We start from the raw sequence: 15759 nt of genomic DNA, 5'->3' as shown, positions 1-15759 counted from the left end.
GACCACTCGCTGCCCCCGCGGGCGCCGAGGACGCAGAGAGAGCTGAAGGGGGGGGGTTGGGTGGGGGGGGGGATCAGGCAGAGGACAGGCTGATAAGGCCGAGACTGAGAGAGAGAGAGAGAGACACGGAAACGGAGGCTGATAATGATAGACGGAGGGAGGGAAAGGGAGAGTGAGGTGTAAAGGGGAAAAGGGGGGAAAAGGCACGGCAGCAACAATGAAAAAGAAAAAAAGATGAGGGGTCGGGGTCCAGAGATGTGGAGAGAGAGAGAGGGGATGGGAAGAAAAAAAAAAAAAAAAGAGCCCAGTGGCAGTGGAAAATATTTTTTTTTGAAAAAGGAAAGAGGGGGGGGGGACAGTAAGAGGCGAGGGCTCGGTGGAAAAGGGATAAGATAAAAGAGCGGGCGGGGCGGGGTGAGAGAGCCGGAGAGACAAAAGGGAGATGGCTGAAGCGAAACACTTTGGTGGTTGGAGGACGCATGTCTTAATTGAACCGATAGAGAGAGATAAGAGAAATAAAGATGAAATCAACCGGGAGTTGGGTCCCGTTCGATGGATGAAACCCGACTGACTTGTTGGCACCACTCTGGATCCTATCCTTCAAAATAAAAGACCCTTATTGACACACCCAGGAGGGTTAGGATGCAGCTTTAGGCATCCATCCCATAAAAGGTACAAACAACTAGTGTTAAGACGATCTAAACCAGGGAGAAGGGAGAGTCAAACAAACAGCAGACCACTGTTAATGCTATACGTCAAAAAAAGAAAATAGGGAGGTTCAACTCCCGGCGAGGTCATCGCTGTTTTCTCAACGGTGTGGAGGCGGAGCTTTTGTTTGGTTGTTGCTTTCGCTCCTCGCCTCTCGGGTGAGGGAGAGAAGAGAGAAGCGGCGTGTAGGGTTTCCTGAGACCTGTTTTCCTGACTTGGTCGCTCCGTGTGCCCTCCGTCCACTTCCCCCGTTACACAGACACACACACACACACACACACACACACACACACACACACACACACACACATCCTCGTCTCTCCTCAAATCACACTACATGTCTATCAGGGAGATGGGAGGCTTTTGGGGAAAAATTGAGCCCAGTTTTCCCCCTCGGGGCTATTCCCAACCCCGCACTCCGGTTACACCACACCACGTTCCACACAGTGCAATTCCTTAGCGTTGGGCCCAGTGTACTTAGGCAGATGACTCTATCCTCAAAAAAAAAAAACCTCCTCCTCCTCCTCCTCCAGAGCACTTAATCTCTGTTAGTGGAACTCCGCTCCTATCAGTCCATCTAAGCATTATCGGAGGCAGAGATGATGGGGGGAAAAAAGGTAAATAAGTGAAGGTGATGCCGTTCGACGCTGTCCGACGACGAGAAGGAGACACGGCCGCTTCAAAAGAAGGCCAGCCGAGAGGTCATGGTCGGGGGAGTCGAAGCGACCCTTCAGGGCGACGTCAGAGAACAAGAGGCTTCTTGGGGATAATGACTTTTCGAAAAAAGACAACACCAAGCATGCCACATACATCCCAGCACCGACCTGAGGTGACATCACCTCCCCTCCTCCTTGATCCCCGTCTTCCTCCTTCTGCACCCAACCCTAACTCGAACAAAAGGGCCGCGTTCCAACACAAATCCTCCAACCCAGTGCGTAATGACAGGCTGGAGCTAAGTGATGCCCACGGGGGGGGGGGGGGGCAAGGAGAGACGGAGGTGCTTTGGTCTGGGACGCTGCCCGGGCCCCGGATTCCCTCCTCTGAAACATGTGGGTTTCGCTCTTTCTCTCTCTCTCCCTCTCCCTCTCTGGAGGGAGCAGCACCCCGGAGGGGGGTAGATGGATGAGGAGGGCAGGGAGCAGGAAAAAAAAAAAAGGAGGAGACCACAAAAGTAAGCTCGCAGCCCAAAGGGGGGGGGGGGGATCATTTGTAGCTCAGGTGGGGCGTCGAGTGTGCTTTCGCGAGGAGGCGGCATCAAATAGCAGGAGCATACCCTTCGGAACGGAATATGAGGACAATGGGGTTATGAATGCAATTCAATCGTCTTTTTTGGCAAGACATCCTGGTGAGATCGGTGCACATTTACATCAGAACTTGTGCTCCGAGTCTCAAATAAATCAAGTCCGGTGAATGTTCTCAAAAGAAACCGGTTGCCAAATCGGTAAAATAATCTGAAAAGGCAAAAAAAAAAAGAAAAAAGAAAATCATCTTTTTTCAGGGCCACACTAGTGAGGCCGATGTGTTGAGCAGATACGGTGCCCCCCCCCCCCCCCCCACACACACACACACACACACGACCAGAGGTACCGGTCATCTGGACGGTCCGCTCGTGTCCAATCTGCTACAGCGCTCAGCGCCCTGTTCAAGTCCCGCCACATGGGAGTCCGCCCGGTGCTGTGCTGTAAACCTGTCATTGTTCATCGGGGTCACACACACACACACACACACACACTCCTCCTCCCCGGTGGGGAGCGGGCTAACAGCGGACAGCCTGTGTTCCGTCAAGGCGTCCAAATTCCATGACTTTCCCCCCGAATTCCCATCCGGAGCCAAGTCATATATTCTGTTGTCATCCACCGGGATCTAATGAAAACCCACGAGGACGCACACCATCTCTACACACACACACACACACACACGCAGTGGAAACAGCACTGTGCATGCTAAATATCCATCTGGGCCTTTTCCTTCCATACAGCTGCTGCGATGCCGAAAGGATTTCGGGGGTCGGACTTATTGAGTTAATTAGCTCTGTGTGTAAACCACTAATAACAGGATGGAGTTCATTTAGCGGCATGAAAATAGTATTTTTTTCCCCCCGCCGTGAATCATCCAGCCCAGTCCAACTTAAAAAAAAAAAAAAAAAAAATGTCATGTGAGAGAAGGCTTTTAAAATTGTCACGAAGGAACGTGTCGAGTGCCGAGGTGCCGTATGAATCGGTCTTCCTCCCCGGCTCTGGGCCTCTTTGTCTTCGGTTTTTTTTAGACGTTCTTTTTTTTCATAATGGCAGCGTAAACGGTGGAAACCTGCCATCGACGGGCCTCGCACGGAGCTCCGTCCCTACGTCCAGCAGGACTCCGTTTTAATGAAACGGGAGTTAAATGCGATTGTGGGTTTCCATCGTTTCGGTTCCCCGTTTAATCGGCGCGTCGAGCCGAAAGGGGAAAAGACGCTCCGACAGATTTGGGGTCCGTCCGTAAGAGACTTTCCTCCCACATTTTTATTTTTTTTCCGACCCTAAACTCCCGTCTAATTGCTTAAACATTTCCTCTTCTGATTCCGTACGGGGGGGGGGGGGGGGGGGACACGATACCGGCCAAGCGACAGGCTTTTGGAAGCCTCAAGAGCCCCGCTTGAGAATTTCCTACCCGGGTCTGCGGTGTCGCTTAAGCCCCGTCGACTCTGTGCATAAGTGATTTTCTTCCACTAAAGCCCCCCCCCCCCCTCCCTCCCCAAAAAAGACAATAACAAAGCGCGAGGAAATAGTACAAATAACGTAACAAAGTGATGAGTCCTCCCAACGTTCCTAGGTGATCTCAGCTAAATGCTAATGCTCCGCGGGACGAGCTAGCTGCTGCGCGAGGCTAACAGTGCTAGCATCCACGTGCTAATATTCCACAAAAAAAATGGCATGTAAAAGAATCCGATTCTGGATGGTTCTAAAAATATGCCTCTAAATGTTGTGTAAATGACCTGATTACTGGGTGGATGTTTAGAAAGAGCCGTTTTCACACAGTTCTGTTGTTCTGCCAACGAGTCACCCGCCGACCATCGCTGCATCATCCTCTCACACACACGAGAAAAATGGTATACAAGTCTATGAGAAAATGAATCTTCTTCAACACGGCGTGACGTTGAGTTTGTTAATCGTGGACGTGTTTGGAGTGAAATAAACAATAAGCTGCATGGTTATTTACAAGCTGCTTTCGCTTCATGAAAGTTTTAACTAGTTTTGATTAGCTCCCTGCTCGCATGTAACAATTAATCGCCATCGTTATTTGCGGATAAGAGCATGAAAAAGAAGTCCTCCTTGGCTGTAACACTTCAGATGGAAGTGAACTGGGAGGGGGAGGTGGGGGGGGGGGGGGGGGGGGGGTGTTATCGAGAGGATCTTCAGAGCTCTCCAATGTTCCACTCGTTGTTGTCTGTTTACTCCTTTCCCCACTTGACTTCCAGCGAGGCGTTCGCCCCGCTCGTATTTCACACCGCAGCCCCCCCCCCCCCCCCCGGCGGCGCTGCTGCTGCTGCTGTTGTCGTCGGCCGTTAATTCCAACGCCGCGGCCCCGTCTGTCATCCCGTCAACTCGTTCCCATGGCGACCAGTTTGAAAAGCGGCGGCCAATTAAGCCGGCACTCTCGAAACACACGCCGAACAAACTGAAGAAGAAAAAAAAAGGTGTGATTTGTGCGAGGGGCTAATAGTCGGGGTGGTTAAAGTGCCGTGGGGGCCACATTGTTGCATTTGTGTTGGTTTATAGTGCGCTCTGACCCTATTCAATGCTTTGTATTGATGTTTGTCCACATGTCCTGCTGAATGGGACAAGGGGCTACAAAAAAAAAAAGGAGGACTAGGCAACACGGAGCCGTAAAATCCCGGGGGCTGACTCGAGGCCTTTGAATAGATGGACGCCAGGGTTGAGAGGGAGGGAGGGGGGTGTGTGTGGGGGGGGGGACAGTGCCAGACTGATTGGGATGCTGATTTGTGGCCAAGTGCAAAGCCAAAAAGGCCGAACGCCGCGCTGCTCCGCCGGTTACCGAGACCCTCTCTTTGTGTGCGCGTGTTTGTGTGTGCGCGTGCACGTGTGCACGTGCGCGTAGGTGACACGTCCCCTCAGGAATGTGGTTCTCTTCCTCTGGCCGTTACCTTCAATTTCCCCTCCGGTCGCTGACTTCACTCGCGCAGCCGAGAAAGCTGTCGCTTGAGGAATCTGGAAAACACCAGCGGGGAATGAGAGGAATTTCTGCTTCTTTTTTTTTGCTTTCCTTTAACCCCCCCCCCCCCCCTCCTCCTCCTCCTCCTCCTCTCCCCTCCCGCCCTCCTCACCCCTTGCTCTCTTTGCATTGGACGCCTCTGCGCGGCCTGGGCTCTTGGAGTCTGCTCTTGTTTCTGAATGCGGCCCAACAATAACAACCTCACATAAACAATGGGGCTTGTTGATTAGGGGGGCGTGGAGGGGGGAGGTGGGGGGGGGGGGGAGTTGCGAAGGAGAGCGGCCGCCGCTGGCCCCCGCGCAGCCCGGCCTTTCGCTGGCAGCGGGCCTCACGAGCGGTCCCGAATGTCTAAAAGTACAGGGCCGCTTACGTTTGTTTCTTAAAGGAGGACTTTGATGGCCCAAATTCTGAAAAAAAGGGGATGCTGGTGAATGTCAGGAAACCACAAAAGTACAAGGAGAGAAGGAAAAAAAAAAGAAAAAAAGGTATATAGTTTGGTATTCTGTGAGCTTGCAGCACCCATGGAGTCTCGTACAGGGAGTCTGGATCACAGCGAGTTGGGTTTTTTAAAACAGCTCGGGTCACGTGTCGATGGAGAGGAAGGCAGAAGTTGGACCCTGCGTCCGTGACAGCGGAATGATGATACGGAGTGACGTGTCCTCACAAACTTTGTCACTGCACATTGTCCCTCTTCTGCAGAACCGTTTGTGAACTAAAATCAAAATCAAATGTCAAAAGACATTCTGGAGAAAGGGGACCGGTAAACAAACCGCTTTATTTGATCAGGATTTCCACAGGCTTGCATACCAGTGCGGAGCTGCTAAAACATCCAAGACGCACAAAAGCAGAACATTGCACAGCTCGGTGCAACAGGAAGGAAAGGAGCGCCCCCTGGGGGACAAAGAGGGGAGCTAAGAGAAATGAGCTGTGGCGGAAGTCATCGCAATAGAATAACCATTAACGCAAAACTTGCTTTAGTCAGAAGAGTTTTAAACTTTATTCGTTAGGACTTAAAAGGGACTCACACACACGCCAAAGCTCATTCCGAGGAGCATTCACTCACGCGCACACCAAGCACTCATCAGCCACAGTCGCTCTCTGCTGGAAGCCTTTCATCGGGACGCATCGGGTCGCTGGGTTTAGGGAAGGGTCAGCCGTCACTGGTTGTCATTTGTCTGAAGGCTTGAAGGGATCCGACCATATCTTTACACCTTTAGATGAAGAAAAACAAACAAACGAATATAGCAAAGATATCAAAGCTTTTATCTTAATAATCAGAACATGTGTTTTTGTCGTGGATCGATCAACAGATGTGCATGAGAAGTGATCCTACAACATCGTGGGTCTACACGACCCCCGTGGGGTAAACGGGGTTGTATGTAATACCTGATGTGTAGGCATGTGGATCTACTACGTGACCTTACCTACGGGCTGAACGTCTGCCTGGTTCACTGCTCTCCGGTTTATCTTCTGAACGTCTCCTGGCGGAGACAGAACGGTGCGTCACGTCACGAAGAAGCGCTTCCCTTCAGCTCTATTTTTTCGAGTGTATCTCCTGACTGCTCCAGACTAAAAAGACCAAACGCGATTGCGGTGACAGCTAGTGACTGTTCAGCAGAATGAAAGTGCAAACAAAAACAGGTTAGCTAACAAACCAGCTAGCTTAACCAGACTAAACTAGCTTATTTTAGCGGTGGATAAACAATCGATTAGCTTTATTGTTACGCTAACTGTAAATAATCAGCGTGGTACTTTAAGTATTTGTATGACACGGCCTCTTAACATACCACATTGGTAAACTGTCTGGTTGTTGTACGTTAACTGTATATATACGTTTTTCTTTAGCCACTTACTGTACTCTTCGTTGTGCGTGAGCGGGTAGAAAAATATGGGGTAAAAAGCCGCGGCAATAGCCGTTACAAAGCCTCCAAATACCAACGCTATTCTCTGATTTTGCGTCATTTTAATGTTGCATTTGGTGAAACGCCTTCACCTCCAAGTGAACGCAGTGTTTATTATTATTACTTCCGGTGTAAAGGTCCCCGAAAACCAAGAGAAAAAGCGGCCTCGAGCTAGTTTGGTTCTTCTGGGCTTCCGTAGCCAAGTGAGTCACGTGCTGCGTCACAACAACAATACGGAAGTCCGGGTTAAAGATTTAAGGGATGAGCAGGGTTTTCTTTCTCTACCGGCTGAAAAGATGAGAAATTTCGCCGTTGTTTTGTTTTTTCTCTGTCGCTGTTGCACAGCGGGACAAAAGGAGCCGATTCAAACGTTTGTGATCCCTCACAGTCACATGGATGTCGGCTGGGTGTACACAATTCAGGCAAGTTTCTGTCACCGAATCCTTCAATTTGACCCGCACATAGTGTGCAGCCCCCCTGTTTACCATTCTCCTTTAACCGAAATTTTGCGCATGAATGCGTGTGTTTTTAACCTCTCATATCATGTGTGATTGTGTATTTTTCCACAGGAGAGCATGCACGCCTATGCAGCCAACGTGTACACCAGTGTGACCGAGGAGCTGTCAAAGGCCGCAGGCCGCAGGTTCATCGCTGTGGAGCAGGAGTTCTTTCGACTGTGGTGGGATACCGTGGCCACAGGCGCTCACAAGAAACAAGTAGGGCCACGCGCGCGGCGTGAAATAGTGTGAGAATGAAAAATGTTTGGTTGGACCTTTCTAGTACGCAATACTTAACATTTGATTGGCTTTCTCGGCTTCTGTAGGTACGACGGCACGTGAAAGAGGGTCGGCTTGAGTTCGTCCTCGGGGGCCAAGTGATTCACGACGAGGCTGTGACCGACCTCGACGACCAGATCCTGCAAATGGCAGGTGGGTGCGCTGCGTTTCCTGCGCCTGGAAAACGTCAGCCCGACGGGAAGAGAGAACCCGTAAGCAAGCCCTTTGTCTCCCTGCGCCGCCTCAGAGGGACACGGTTTCCTCTACGAGACGTTCGGGGTGCGCCCTCGGTTCTCCTGGCACGTGGATCCATTCGGAGCCTCTGCGACCACGCCGGTCCTCTTCGCCCTGGCCGGGTTCAACGCCCACCTCGTCTCCCGCATCGACTACGACCGCAAAGACGCCATGCAGAGAGACAAGGTACGGGCATGCAAGCCATTTGGCGTTGGGAAGCCGACTGCATCATGATCCTAAAATAGTCACAGCCTGTTGTTGGTCGGTTGTCCAGAGACTTCAGTTTGTATGGAGAGGTTCTCCCTCTCTGAAAGAGAAGCAGCAGATCTTCACTCACACGATGGACCAGTTCAGCTACTGCACCCCATCTCACCTGCCGTTCTCCAACAGGTAGCCCGCGCTTCGTCTCTTCCTCGGTGACGTAATAATCGCAATAATCTTGTGTCATCAAATAGATGTAATCTCGCTTATGTCTTAGCTCTGGATTCTACTGGAATGGAGTTGCCTTGTTCCCCGATCCCCCTAAAGACGGAGTTTACCCCAACATGAGCCTCCCCGTCACCGAGGAGACGGTGCGCGCGTACGCCAAGACGATGGTGGAGAACATCAAGCTGAGGGCGGCTTGGTTTAGGACGAACCATGTGCTTTGGCCATGGGTGACTATATATATGTGGACTTTTTTCTTTTTTCTTTTTTATATTACAATTTTAAGTATCCGATGAGTAACTAGAAAATCTCGTGTTTCAGGGCTGCGACAAACAGTTCTACAACTCCTCCGTCCAGTTCAACAACATGGATCCTCTGATGAAGTACATTAACCAGAACAGCAAAGATTTGGGCGTGACAGTCCAGTACGCCACTCTCGGCGAATACTTCCAGGCCATCTACCAATCGGATGTAGTCTGGGAGCCCCGTGGGAGTGAAGATTTCTTACCATATTCCACTGGTGAGAATCTAAGGCCTAAAATATAATACAAAGCAGCGTTTTCCTTTAATGATTCTCCTGGACTGGGCTTGTTTCCCAGAGCCGCACCAGGCCTGGACGGGGTTCTACGCCTCCAGAAATGTTCTGAAAGGAGCGGCACGCCAGGCCAGCTCGCGGCTGCACGCGGCCGAGTCGCTCTTCGCCCGCTACCGAGTCGGCTCCCCCGACGGACCCGTCCCGAAAGACTGGGCGCTGGGAAGGCTGAGGGCGCTTCGCTGGGCCGTCTCAGAGGAAAGTATTGACCTCCTCATCATGTCTTGTCTGTGGTCAAATACGTGACAGCTAAGCGGCTTGGGATCCCTCATTCAAATTTAGTTTGACTTTAACAGAACGTGTGTGTATGTGTGTGTGTGTGTGTGTGTGTGTGTGTTTTAGGTCCAGCACCACGACGGCATCACCGGCACCGAGTCTCCAAAGGTGGCCGACATGTACCTGCAGCATCTGGCGCAGGCCGCGGCTGGAGTGGATGAGCTTCTGGCTGCGCTCGTGCTGCTGCCGCCGCACAACCTCGAATTACCCAGCGTCCCCGGCGCCCGCCGCCGCGGCGAAGGTGTGAACATTTTGCAGGGGGGGGGGGGGGAGGGGGGGCGTTTGCATCCCTAAGTCCTGACATCCCTCTCACGCCAGGTGTTCGCCAGCCCCTGGAGCAGCATGTCATCATTTACAACCCGTTGGCGTGGAACGCCACCGCCGTGGTCAACGTCACCGTATCCTTCCCCGCCGCAGCCGTCTTCGATAATGAGGGGAAACCAGTGCTGGCGCAGGTTGTTTATTTCTTTTCTTTCTTTTTAAAGGAAAAACTGAGGCATGGTTTGAATGTTGTTTAAACAACTTAAAGCCAAACGGTGGTCACGGGGGAAAACGATAAATCGTAGCATCGAGGTGAAAGGGAGAGATGGGCGCAATGCCACACACGCCGGTAACACACGTCTGTAACACGTCACAGATCCAGAGGTCGGCACAGTCCAATGTGACCTACGACCTTTTCATCGTGGCGGAACTTGGAGGCCTTCAGCATCGGAGATACCTGATCAAGTTCTCCGAGCAGAAATGCTCCGGGGGGGAGTGCGACTGGACTCACGAAGCGGAAGGCGTTGCATTTGAGCGACTCAACGCCCGGGAGCGGCGGAGAACCGGGAGGAGGCTCCTGCCCGTGATGAACGAGTGCTACGAGCTGATGTTTGACCAGGACACAAACCTACTGCACAGCATCACTCATCTGTAAGAATCCGCTCCTACGGATGTGCTTTAGTCATTTCTCTCCACACACAGGGATGAGTCCATCCTTTTACAGATAAGGATTAGCAATGCGATGCTACTTATTGAAGCAAAAATCAAATCGGACAGTAAATAGAATGCGGATCATCAGCGTCGTAGTGTCAAAGCAGCGCGCTTTTACCTCCCGTGTCCTCCCCGGCAGTCAAGACAAACGGCGAGTCAGGGTGACTCAGGATTTCTGGGTGTACCACGCAAACGGAGACGTCCACGCGGGGCCCATCTCGGACAACTACGTCTTCAGCGCCAACGGTTCGGCCGCGCGGGCGTACGCCGCCGTGGAGATGGAGATCATCCCCGGGAGGGTCGTGACCGAGATCAGGCAGCGCTTCTATCGGTGGGTACCCCTAACCCCCGCTGTAGGGCAGCAACATGAATCCTAATTTGACCCCCCCCCCCCCCCCCCCCCCCCCAACCCCCCCCCACCCCCTCTCTCTCTCGCGTTTCGATCCGCCGCATCTCCCAGAGAGGAAGGAGACCAGGACTACACCTACTCCATCACCACCCGCGTCCCAGAATGCTTCGGGACGAGGCGGCCGTGTCACCGGCTGGAGCAGAGCTGTTCGCTGGGCCCCCTCCCCCTCAACGCGGAGGTGGTGCTCCGGACCAGCTCCTCCCTGAGGAGCAACCGGACCCTGTACGCGGACGCCAACGGCTACCAGATGATGAAGAGGACACACAGGAAGTTCACTAATAACACTCTAGCAAGGGTACGTACCGGGAAAAAAAGAATAGAAAATCTATAATAGCGGTGGTTAACTTTATGTGGATGAACTAATGTGCATGTGGTCAGAACTACTTCCCCATGGTGCGGGCCGCCTACATCCAGGACGACCTCAGCAGACTGGCGCTGTTCAGCGACCGAGCCCACGGCGTTTCCTGCCTGGCCGACGGACAACTCGAGGTACTCCTTTAAAAAAAAAAAAAAAAAAATCTATTTAAAAAGCACATATTTCTCACCCAGTGTCTCCCCCCCCATTAACGTCAGGTCATGCTCCACCGCCGTCTCCGGAACAACTTGCCCTGGAACCTCGGCTACAACCTGACGCTCGACGACAGCTCGGCGGCGACGCCCACCCTGTGGATGACACTGGGCTCCACCGGAGTGGCCCCCCAGCTCGGCCAGAGGGACGCCGTGGAGGTGCAGCACAGACCCGTCGTCGTGCCCATCGACCGGCCCGGTGAGCGCAGAGTTTTTTTATTTATTTTTTTGTTCGGCCTAAAAAGCTCTATTGGATTTTGGGTTGGGTTTTTTTGAGCAGTTTTCTCCCTCATGCACACTCGTAGAGAGCTCCTGGCAGGAGAAGGAAGCCAGAGGAGGTGCTCCTCAGGCGCGTTCGGTGGTCCTGCCGCCCAACCTCCACCTGCTCAGCCTCAGCGTCCCCGGATGGAACTACAGCTCCGATCATGACGCTCACCTGAGACACGTAAACTCAGGCGAGTATTGGGGGTGGGGTTTGGAGGTCCTCTCTGATTGGTCTCAATCTGATAGACATTTGTTTGACTCTGGGATTCAATTCTGTAAAAGTGTATTTATTGATTCATTTATTTTTGCGTACATCTAGGTGAGGATTTGCCCTCGGAGCCGGACTACGATCGGGTCCTGCTGAGGATCATGCACCTCTTTGAGGAGGGAGAAGACCCTGAGCTTTCCAAGCCAGTCGCCATAAACCTGAAGGTGCAACAAAAGAGACTTTCTCTCTCCTATTAATGTTTATTATTAATTTTCCTCATATAAAGATTCCATTAGAATCGTAGTCAAAGGTTATGTTCTGTGTGGGCAGGATGCTCTGCAGGGCATAGGGGAAGTCAAAAAGCTGGAGGAGCGTTCTCTTACAGGAACCTGGGACATCAGCCGCCTGCAGAGGTGGAAGTGGAAGACGGCGGACGACTTGAAAACCAGTGAGGGCGACTTTCGCGTGCGGATTTCATGACGCGTGTGTTTGCACTTGCCTTCACGTTGCTCGTCGTTTGTGTCTTCTGCCTCTCAGACTCCGAAAGCTGCCGCCGTGGCGGAGAGGAGGCGTTCACCGTGACCATCTGCGCCAAAGAGATCAGGACCTTCTTCGTCCACTTTGCCTCCGGGAACTTTTAGGCTTAAACCGTCTTCTGTGAAGACCGCAAATAGTTTGTTGTTACAAATGTGATCTTTTGCTACACTTTTAATTAATATTACTTTTTGCACATTGTGTTCATTTGTTGCAAGGCACTGATGCACTGAATAAAGTGATGCTTTTTTTTTCTCCATATTTGTTCAAATGTATGACTATCACTGGCCAACGATCAACACGGTAAAGTCCCTCTGATATGGGCAATTTACAAATTGTAGATGAAAAATGTATACTTGGTGTATAAAGGAATAAATACTACACAGAATCAACTGTCTATAATTTTCGAGGACATATTTTCAACTGAATAAATAAACCCTTAATAGATTTGCTTGGAATAAAAATAACCCTCTTATGTTTAGAATGCATCTGAAATGATTAGTATCTAGTAGTTTGCCTCAAAATTTGAGACACATGTAAACAAATCATACTTATTTTACCAAGACAACTAAGTCCAACATTTGAATCTGGGGCCAAAAACTATGACTACTTTCATCTTCATCTTGTAGTGCTCCAACATGGCCACTAGAGGCCTCTCATCCTCAACACCGAGCTGGAAGCCAACACCCGTCTTGTGTGTCCACACACACACACACACAAACAGACACACACAACCCGCAGATAACAAGGCATCCCTGCATCAACTAACCGGAGGAAAGGCTCCTGGCAAACGACGCGTTAGGCGTTAGGACACAAGGCGCCATGCTGAGGCCTGCGGAGGAGACGACATTCGGTACAAGATGAGCAGCGGCAGCGTGAGTGCGGTTTCCTCCATAATGTGTGTGTGTGTGTTTTTTTTTATCAGCTGTGTGTCGGGGGACGGGACGCGGGGGTGGGTGGGGGGGGGGGGGGGGGGGGTTGTATGTTGGACCACATATTTAAACCGAGTTGGCCTGATGCATTGGATTAAAACGTCCTTTTTCTTTATTTATCTCGCTAATGTCGCTAACGTGCATCGCTCGAGCGGACGCCGAATGCTGCTCGGGGGGGGGGGGGGGGGTTGCTAGGATACTAGACCGAGTGACGGGAGGGGAGGGGGGGGGGGACTGATGGGAGGATGAAGCCTTCATCCTCTGTGACTGGTGTGTGTGTGTGTCAACAGAAACGAGAGAGGGAGCAGAGGAGGAAGCTGCAGCACTTCCTGGGCGACCTGGCTCTACTGGGGTCGCTGCAGGTCAGTGGACCGATGAATAAATAATAAATGAATAAATATATATATATATATATATATATATATATATATATATATATATACATGTGTTAAATGTTTCTTTATGTGAACTTTTTCTGCTCGCAGGGCTTTAAATACTTCCAGCCTTGGCTGAGAGGGAAAGAGGAGCTGCTGCTGACCGTTGTTAACGAAGATCTGGTTAGTAAAAGGGACGACAGAAACGTGTCATTTGCACTTCGTATTTATCATCATCATCATCATCAGAGGCCCCTCCCCCCACCCTACCCGTCCTGCAGGGTTGGCGCTCCCCGGGCTTTGTGGTCTCCAGGGCCTCCCCCTACTCCTCCACCAGCAGCAGCAGCAGCTGCAACAGCAGCGACGTCTCCCCCAGCAGCAGCTCCCCCAGCCTGGACAGCCACAGCAGCTCCCCCCTGCCCGGGGAGCCTCGGGGCCCCCCAGGCCCCCCGGGGCCGCCGTCACAGTCACAGTCACACACCAAGGCGCAGCCACACACTGTCAGGTGATTTTACACAGTTATTCTAAAGGCTCGGAAATCAAGCGGAATGGGTTCTCGCCACAATTTCACTGATTGAGTCATTGTCAAAAAAAAACATGTGATGGAGCAGAAAGACTCTGATTACATCCTGAAACCAGGAGGTGGATCACGGTTCCTCAAATGTGGAGGGTTTGCTGATTCGTTCTCTCTCTTCTCTGTCCTCAGGGAGGCCAGCGGCGAGGAGCATCTCCTCCCAGCCTCCCCCAGTGAGAGAGAGATAGCGGTGCCTGTGAGTGCTTCAGCCCCCCCCCCCTCTCCGCCATAATACAAAAACACACAGGAAGAATGTCTTGTTTGTAAACTTTTTTTTTTTTATATAGTGAAGTAATCCAAAAAACAACTGTTTAATAGATTAATACAGATCACTCTTTGGAATATTGATCAGTGCAAAAGGTACCATTCAGATTCTAGATGTTTAGTGCAGAGTATAATCCGATCCCGAGTCATGACGTAAGGCTTTGACCGCCCAGCAGGAGGTGAACTGCACCCTGTTCTTGCTGGCCGGGTACGTCCGCTACGGGCGCCCCTACGCCTGGATCCGCTCCAACCACGAGCGCCTGGTCGACATCGGAGGCACCGATTCGCTGGTCAAGGACACGCCCATGAAGCTCAGGTCCATCGCGGACTGGCAGAGGCGGGGTACGGAAAACGGGCGCGAGCCGTCCAATTAACGACGAGCTGAACGGGACCCTTTTTTTTTTTGGATAAAAATGTTGTTTTTTTTCTAAATGCATTTCTTGTCACCCCCCCACACCCCCCCCCCACACACCTTCCAGGTATTCGCGCGTGGGACGTCGTCAGCGAGCTGGTGTGTCTGTGCACCGTGCCCTCGCCCTCCAACCCCTTCGCCCTGGACGCGCGCTACATCCAAGGCCTTCCCCTGCGCGAGCGCTTCCTCGTGACCGGCGCCCTGCTGAGCTTCCTGGAGATGTACGTGGTGCACGGAGACCGGGACGAGTTGCACTACGACAAAGGTGATGCTGATGGTGATACTACACCAGCAGGTGATGCTGTTAAGCCACATAGCAACGGTTTTTTGTTGTTTTATTTCTCCTTTCAGTGGTGGAGGAGGTGAAGCCTCTGAGGCGTCTGCACGTCCGCTCCCTGCTGGAGTTCCAGCGGCAGAGGCAGAGCTCATCTGCCGAGGAGACATCATCTGTGCACTTTCACTGACTTGTAGAAAAATAATGATAAATAAAAAAATTTAAAAAGTGTTTGTACACACTGAACCAACCGGTTTCTCGGGAGAACACGCGTGTATCTGCAAGTGGGGGAAGAGTCGGTGAAACGCGAAAACACAGGAGCCTGGGAAATGAGTCCTGTGACGGATACTAAACCTCCCAGGACCTCTCTGAACGGATGACCGGTCACCCCCTAAAAAGCAGCCTCAGGCCAAATATAACTTCTTAAAAATAAAAGTTGAGCCAAATGGAATAATTTGTCATCAGCGTGGAGGCATTAAAATATTTGTCTTCTTGAGAGTCACAGCAGCACAAAAACATGCACAGACAGAAATGTTGTGTAAAAACATTTAATATTCAACAAAATACACATTTTAAATATGTAATAGGACATAAAAACGGCACACCGATAAAATTACACCTTAAAAAAAGCAGGCTGTGCCATTTGTAACTGGAAAGATACATCACAGAGTACAAAATGTTAAAATTAACGGATAAAAACCTTGTGGCACGTCAGTCAAAAAGTTATTTTCTGTTAAAAAATGTAATAAAAAAAAAAATACATGAGCTTAGTTTGGGCCTCAATAACAGTGAACAGAAGCCTCGGGCTGCACCACTGGTCCTAAAGTCTGTCATCGGTAAACCTGCGAGA

At 51.2% G+C, this 15759-nt stretch overlaps 4 protein-coding genes across 4 annotated transcripts in view; 2 read left to right on the top strand and 2 right to left on the bottom strand.

The window, feature by feature from the left end:
- The window catches only part of rbpjb (recombination signal binding protein for immunoglobulin kappa J region b), a 39032-nt gene extending 34073 nt beyond the window's left edge, over positions 1-4959 (bottom strand). Inside the window, exon 1 of the mRNA XM_062560843.1 lies at positions 4853-4959. The gene's annotated coding sequence lies outside the window, so the exon portion shown is untranslated. The remainder of the gene's footprint in view (positions 1-4852) is intronic.
- A 934-nt stretch (positions 4960-5893) lies between these two features.
- smim20 (small integral membrane protein 20) lies at positions 5894-7004 on the bottom strand. The gene is made up of 3 exons (XM_037480488.2): positions 6774-7004; positions 6345-6401; positions 5894-6131 (listed from the first exon to the last, which is right to left on the bottom strand). The coding sequence occupies exons 1-3, from the start codon at positions 6880-6882 to the stop codon at positions 6088-6090; spliced, it is 210 nt and encodes a 69-aa protein (XP_037336385.2). The 5' UTR covers positions 6883-7004; the 3' UTR covers positions 5894-6087.
- Positions 6986-12467, top strand: man2b2 (mannosidase, alpha, class 2B, member 2). The gene is made up of 19 exons (XM_062560841.1): positions 6986-7243; positions 7391-7537; positions 7645-7750; positions 7845-8017; positions 8106-8221; positions 8310-8487; positions 8579-8777; positions 8857-9048; positions 9193-9366; positions 9444-9580; positions 9763-10037; positions 10237-10428; positions 10558-10801; positions 10885-10995; positions 11080-11272; positions 11379-11528; positions 11657-11769; positions 11876-11993; positions 12083-12467. The coding sequence occupies exons 1-19, from the start codon at positions 7118-7120 to the stop codon at positions 12184-12186; spliced, it is 3048 nt and encodes a 1015-aa protein (XP_062416825.1). The 5' UTR covers positions 6986-7117; the 3' UTR covers positions 12187-12467.
- A 253-nt stretch (positions 12468-12720) lies between these two features.
- On the top strand, positions 12721-15099 carry si:dkey-19b23.7 (uncharacterized). The gene is made up of 8 exons (XM_037480870.2): positions 12721-12954; positions 13302-13373; positions 13497-13568; positions 13667-13890; positions 14092-14155; positions 14400-14565; positions 14703-14900; positions 14987-15099. Exons 1-8 carry the CDS (start codon positions 12940-12942, stop codon positions 15097-15099), a joined length of 924 nt encoding a protein of 307 aa, XP_037336767.1. The 5' UTR covers positions 12721-12939.
- Positions 15100-15759: the final 660 nt, after the last annotated feature.

This window comes from Pungitius pungitius, chromosome 1 (assembly GCF_949316345.1).
Source record: "Pungitius pungitius chromosome 1, fPunPun2.1, whole genome shotgun sequence".
NCBI classification, from domain to species: domain Eukaryota; kingdom Metazoa; phylum Chordata; class Actinopteri; order Perciformes; family Gasterosteidae; genus Pungitius; species Pungitius pungitius.
Note: the sequence above shows the minus strand (reverse complement) of the source record. Positions and strands in the feature narration are given on the sequence as shown.

Bases quoted from the DNA above. Each gene is read 5' to 3' on its own strand.
- man2b2 (XM_062560841.1), top strand. From the start codon at position 7,118: ATGAGAAATTTCGCCGTTGTTTTGTTTTTTCTCTGTCGCTGTTGCACA. The intron at 8,018-8,105 runs GTACGGGCATGC...TCGGTTGTCCAG, and splicing joins ACGCCATGCAGAGAGACAAG to AGACTTCAGTTTGTATGGAG. The intron at 11,529-11,656 runs GCGAGTATTGGG...GCGTACATCTAG, and splicing joins CCTGAGACACGTAAACTCAG to GTGAGGATTTGCCCTCGGAG.
- smim20 (XM_037480488.2), bottom strand. From the start codon at position 6,882: ATGACGCAAAATCAGAGAATAGCGTTGGTATTTGGAGGCTTTGTAACG. The intron at 6,402-6,773 runs GTAAGTGGCTAA...TGTCTCCGCCAG, and splicing joins CACGCACAACGAAGAGTACA to GAGACGTTCAGAAGATAAAC. The intron at 6,132-6,344 runs GTAAGGTCACGT...CTTCATCTAAAG, and splicing joins GGCAGACGTTCAGCCCGTAG to GTGTAAAGATATGGTCGGAT.
- si:dkey-19b23.7 (XM_037480870.2), top strand. The intron at 14,156-14,399 runs GTGAGTGCTTCA...ACCGCCCAGCAG, and splicing joins AGAGAGAGATAGCGGTGCCT to GAGGTGAACTGCACCCTGTT. The intron at 14,566-14,702 runs GTACGGAAAACG...CACACCTTCCAG, and splicing joins CGCGGACTGGCAGAGGCGGG to GTATTCGCGCGTGGGACGTC.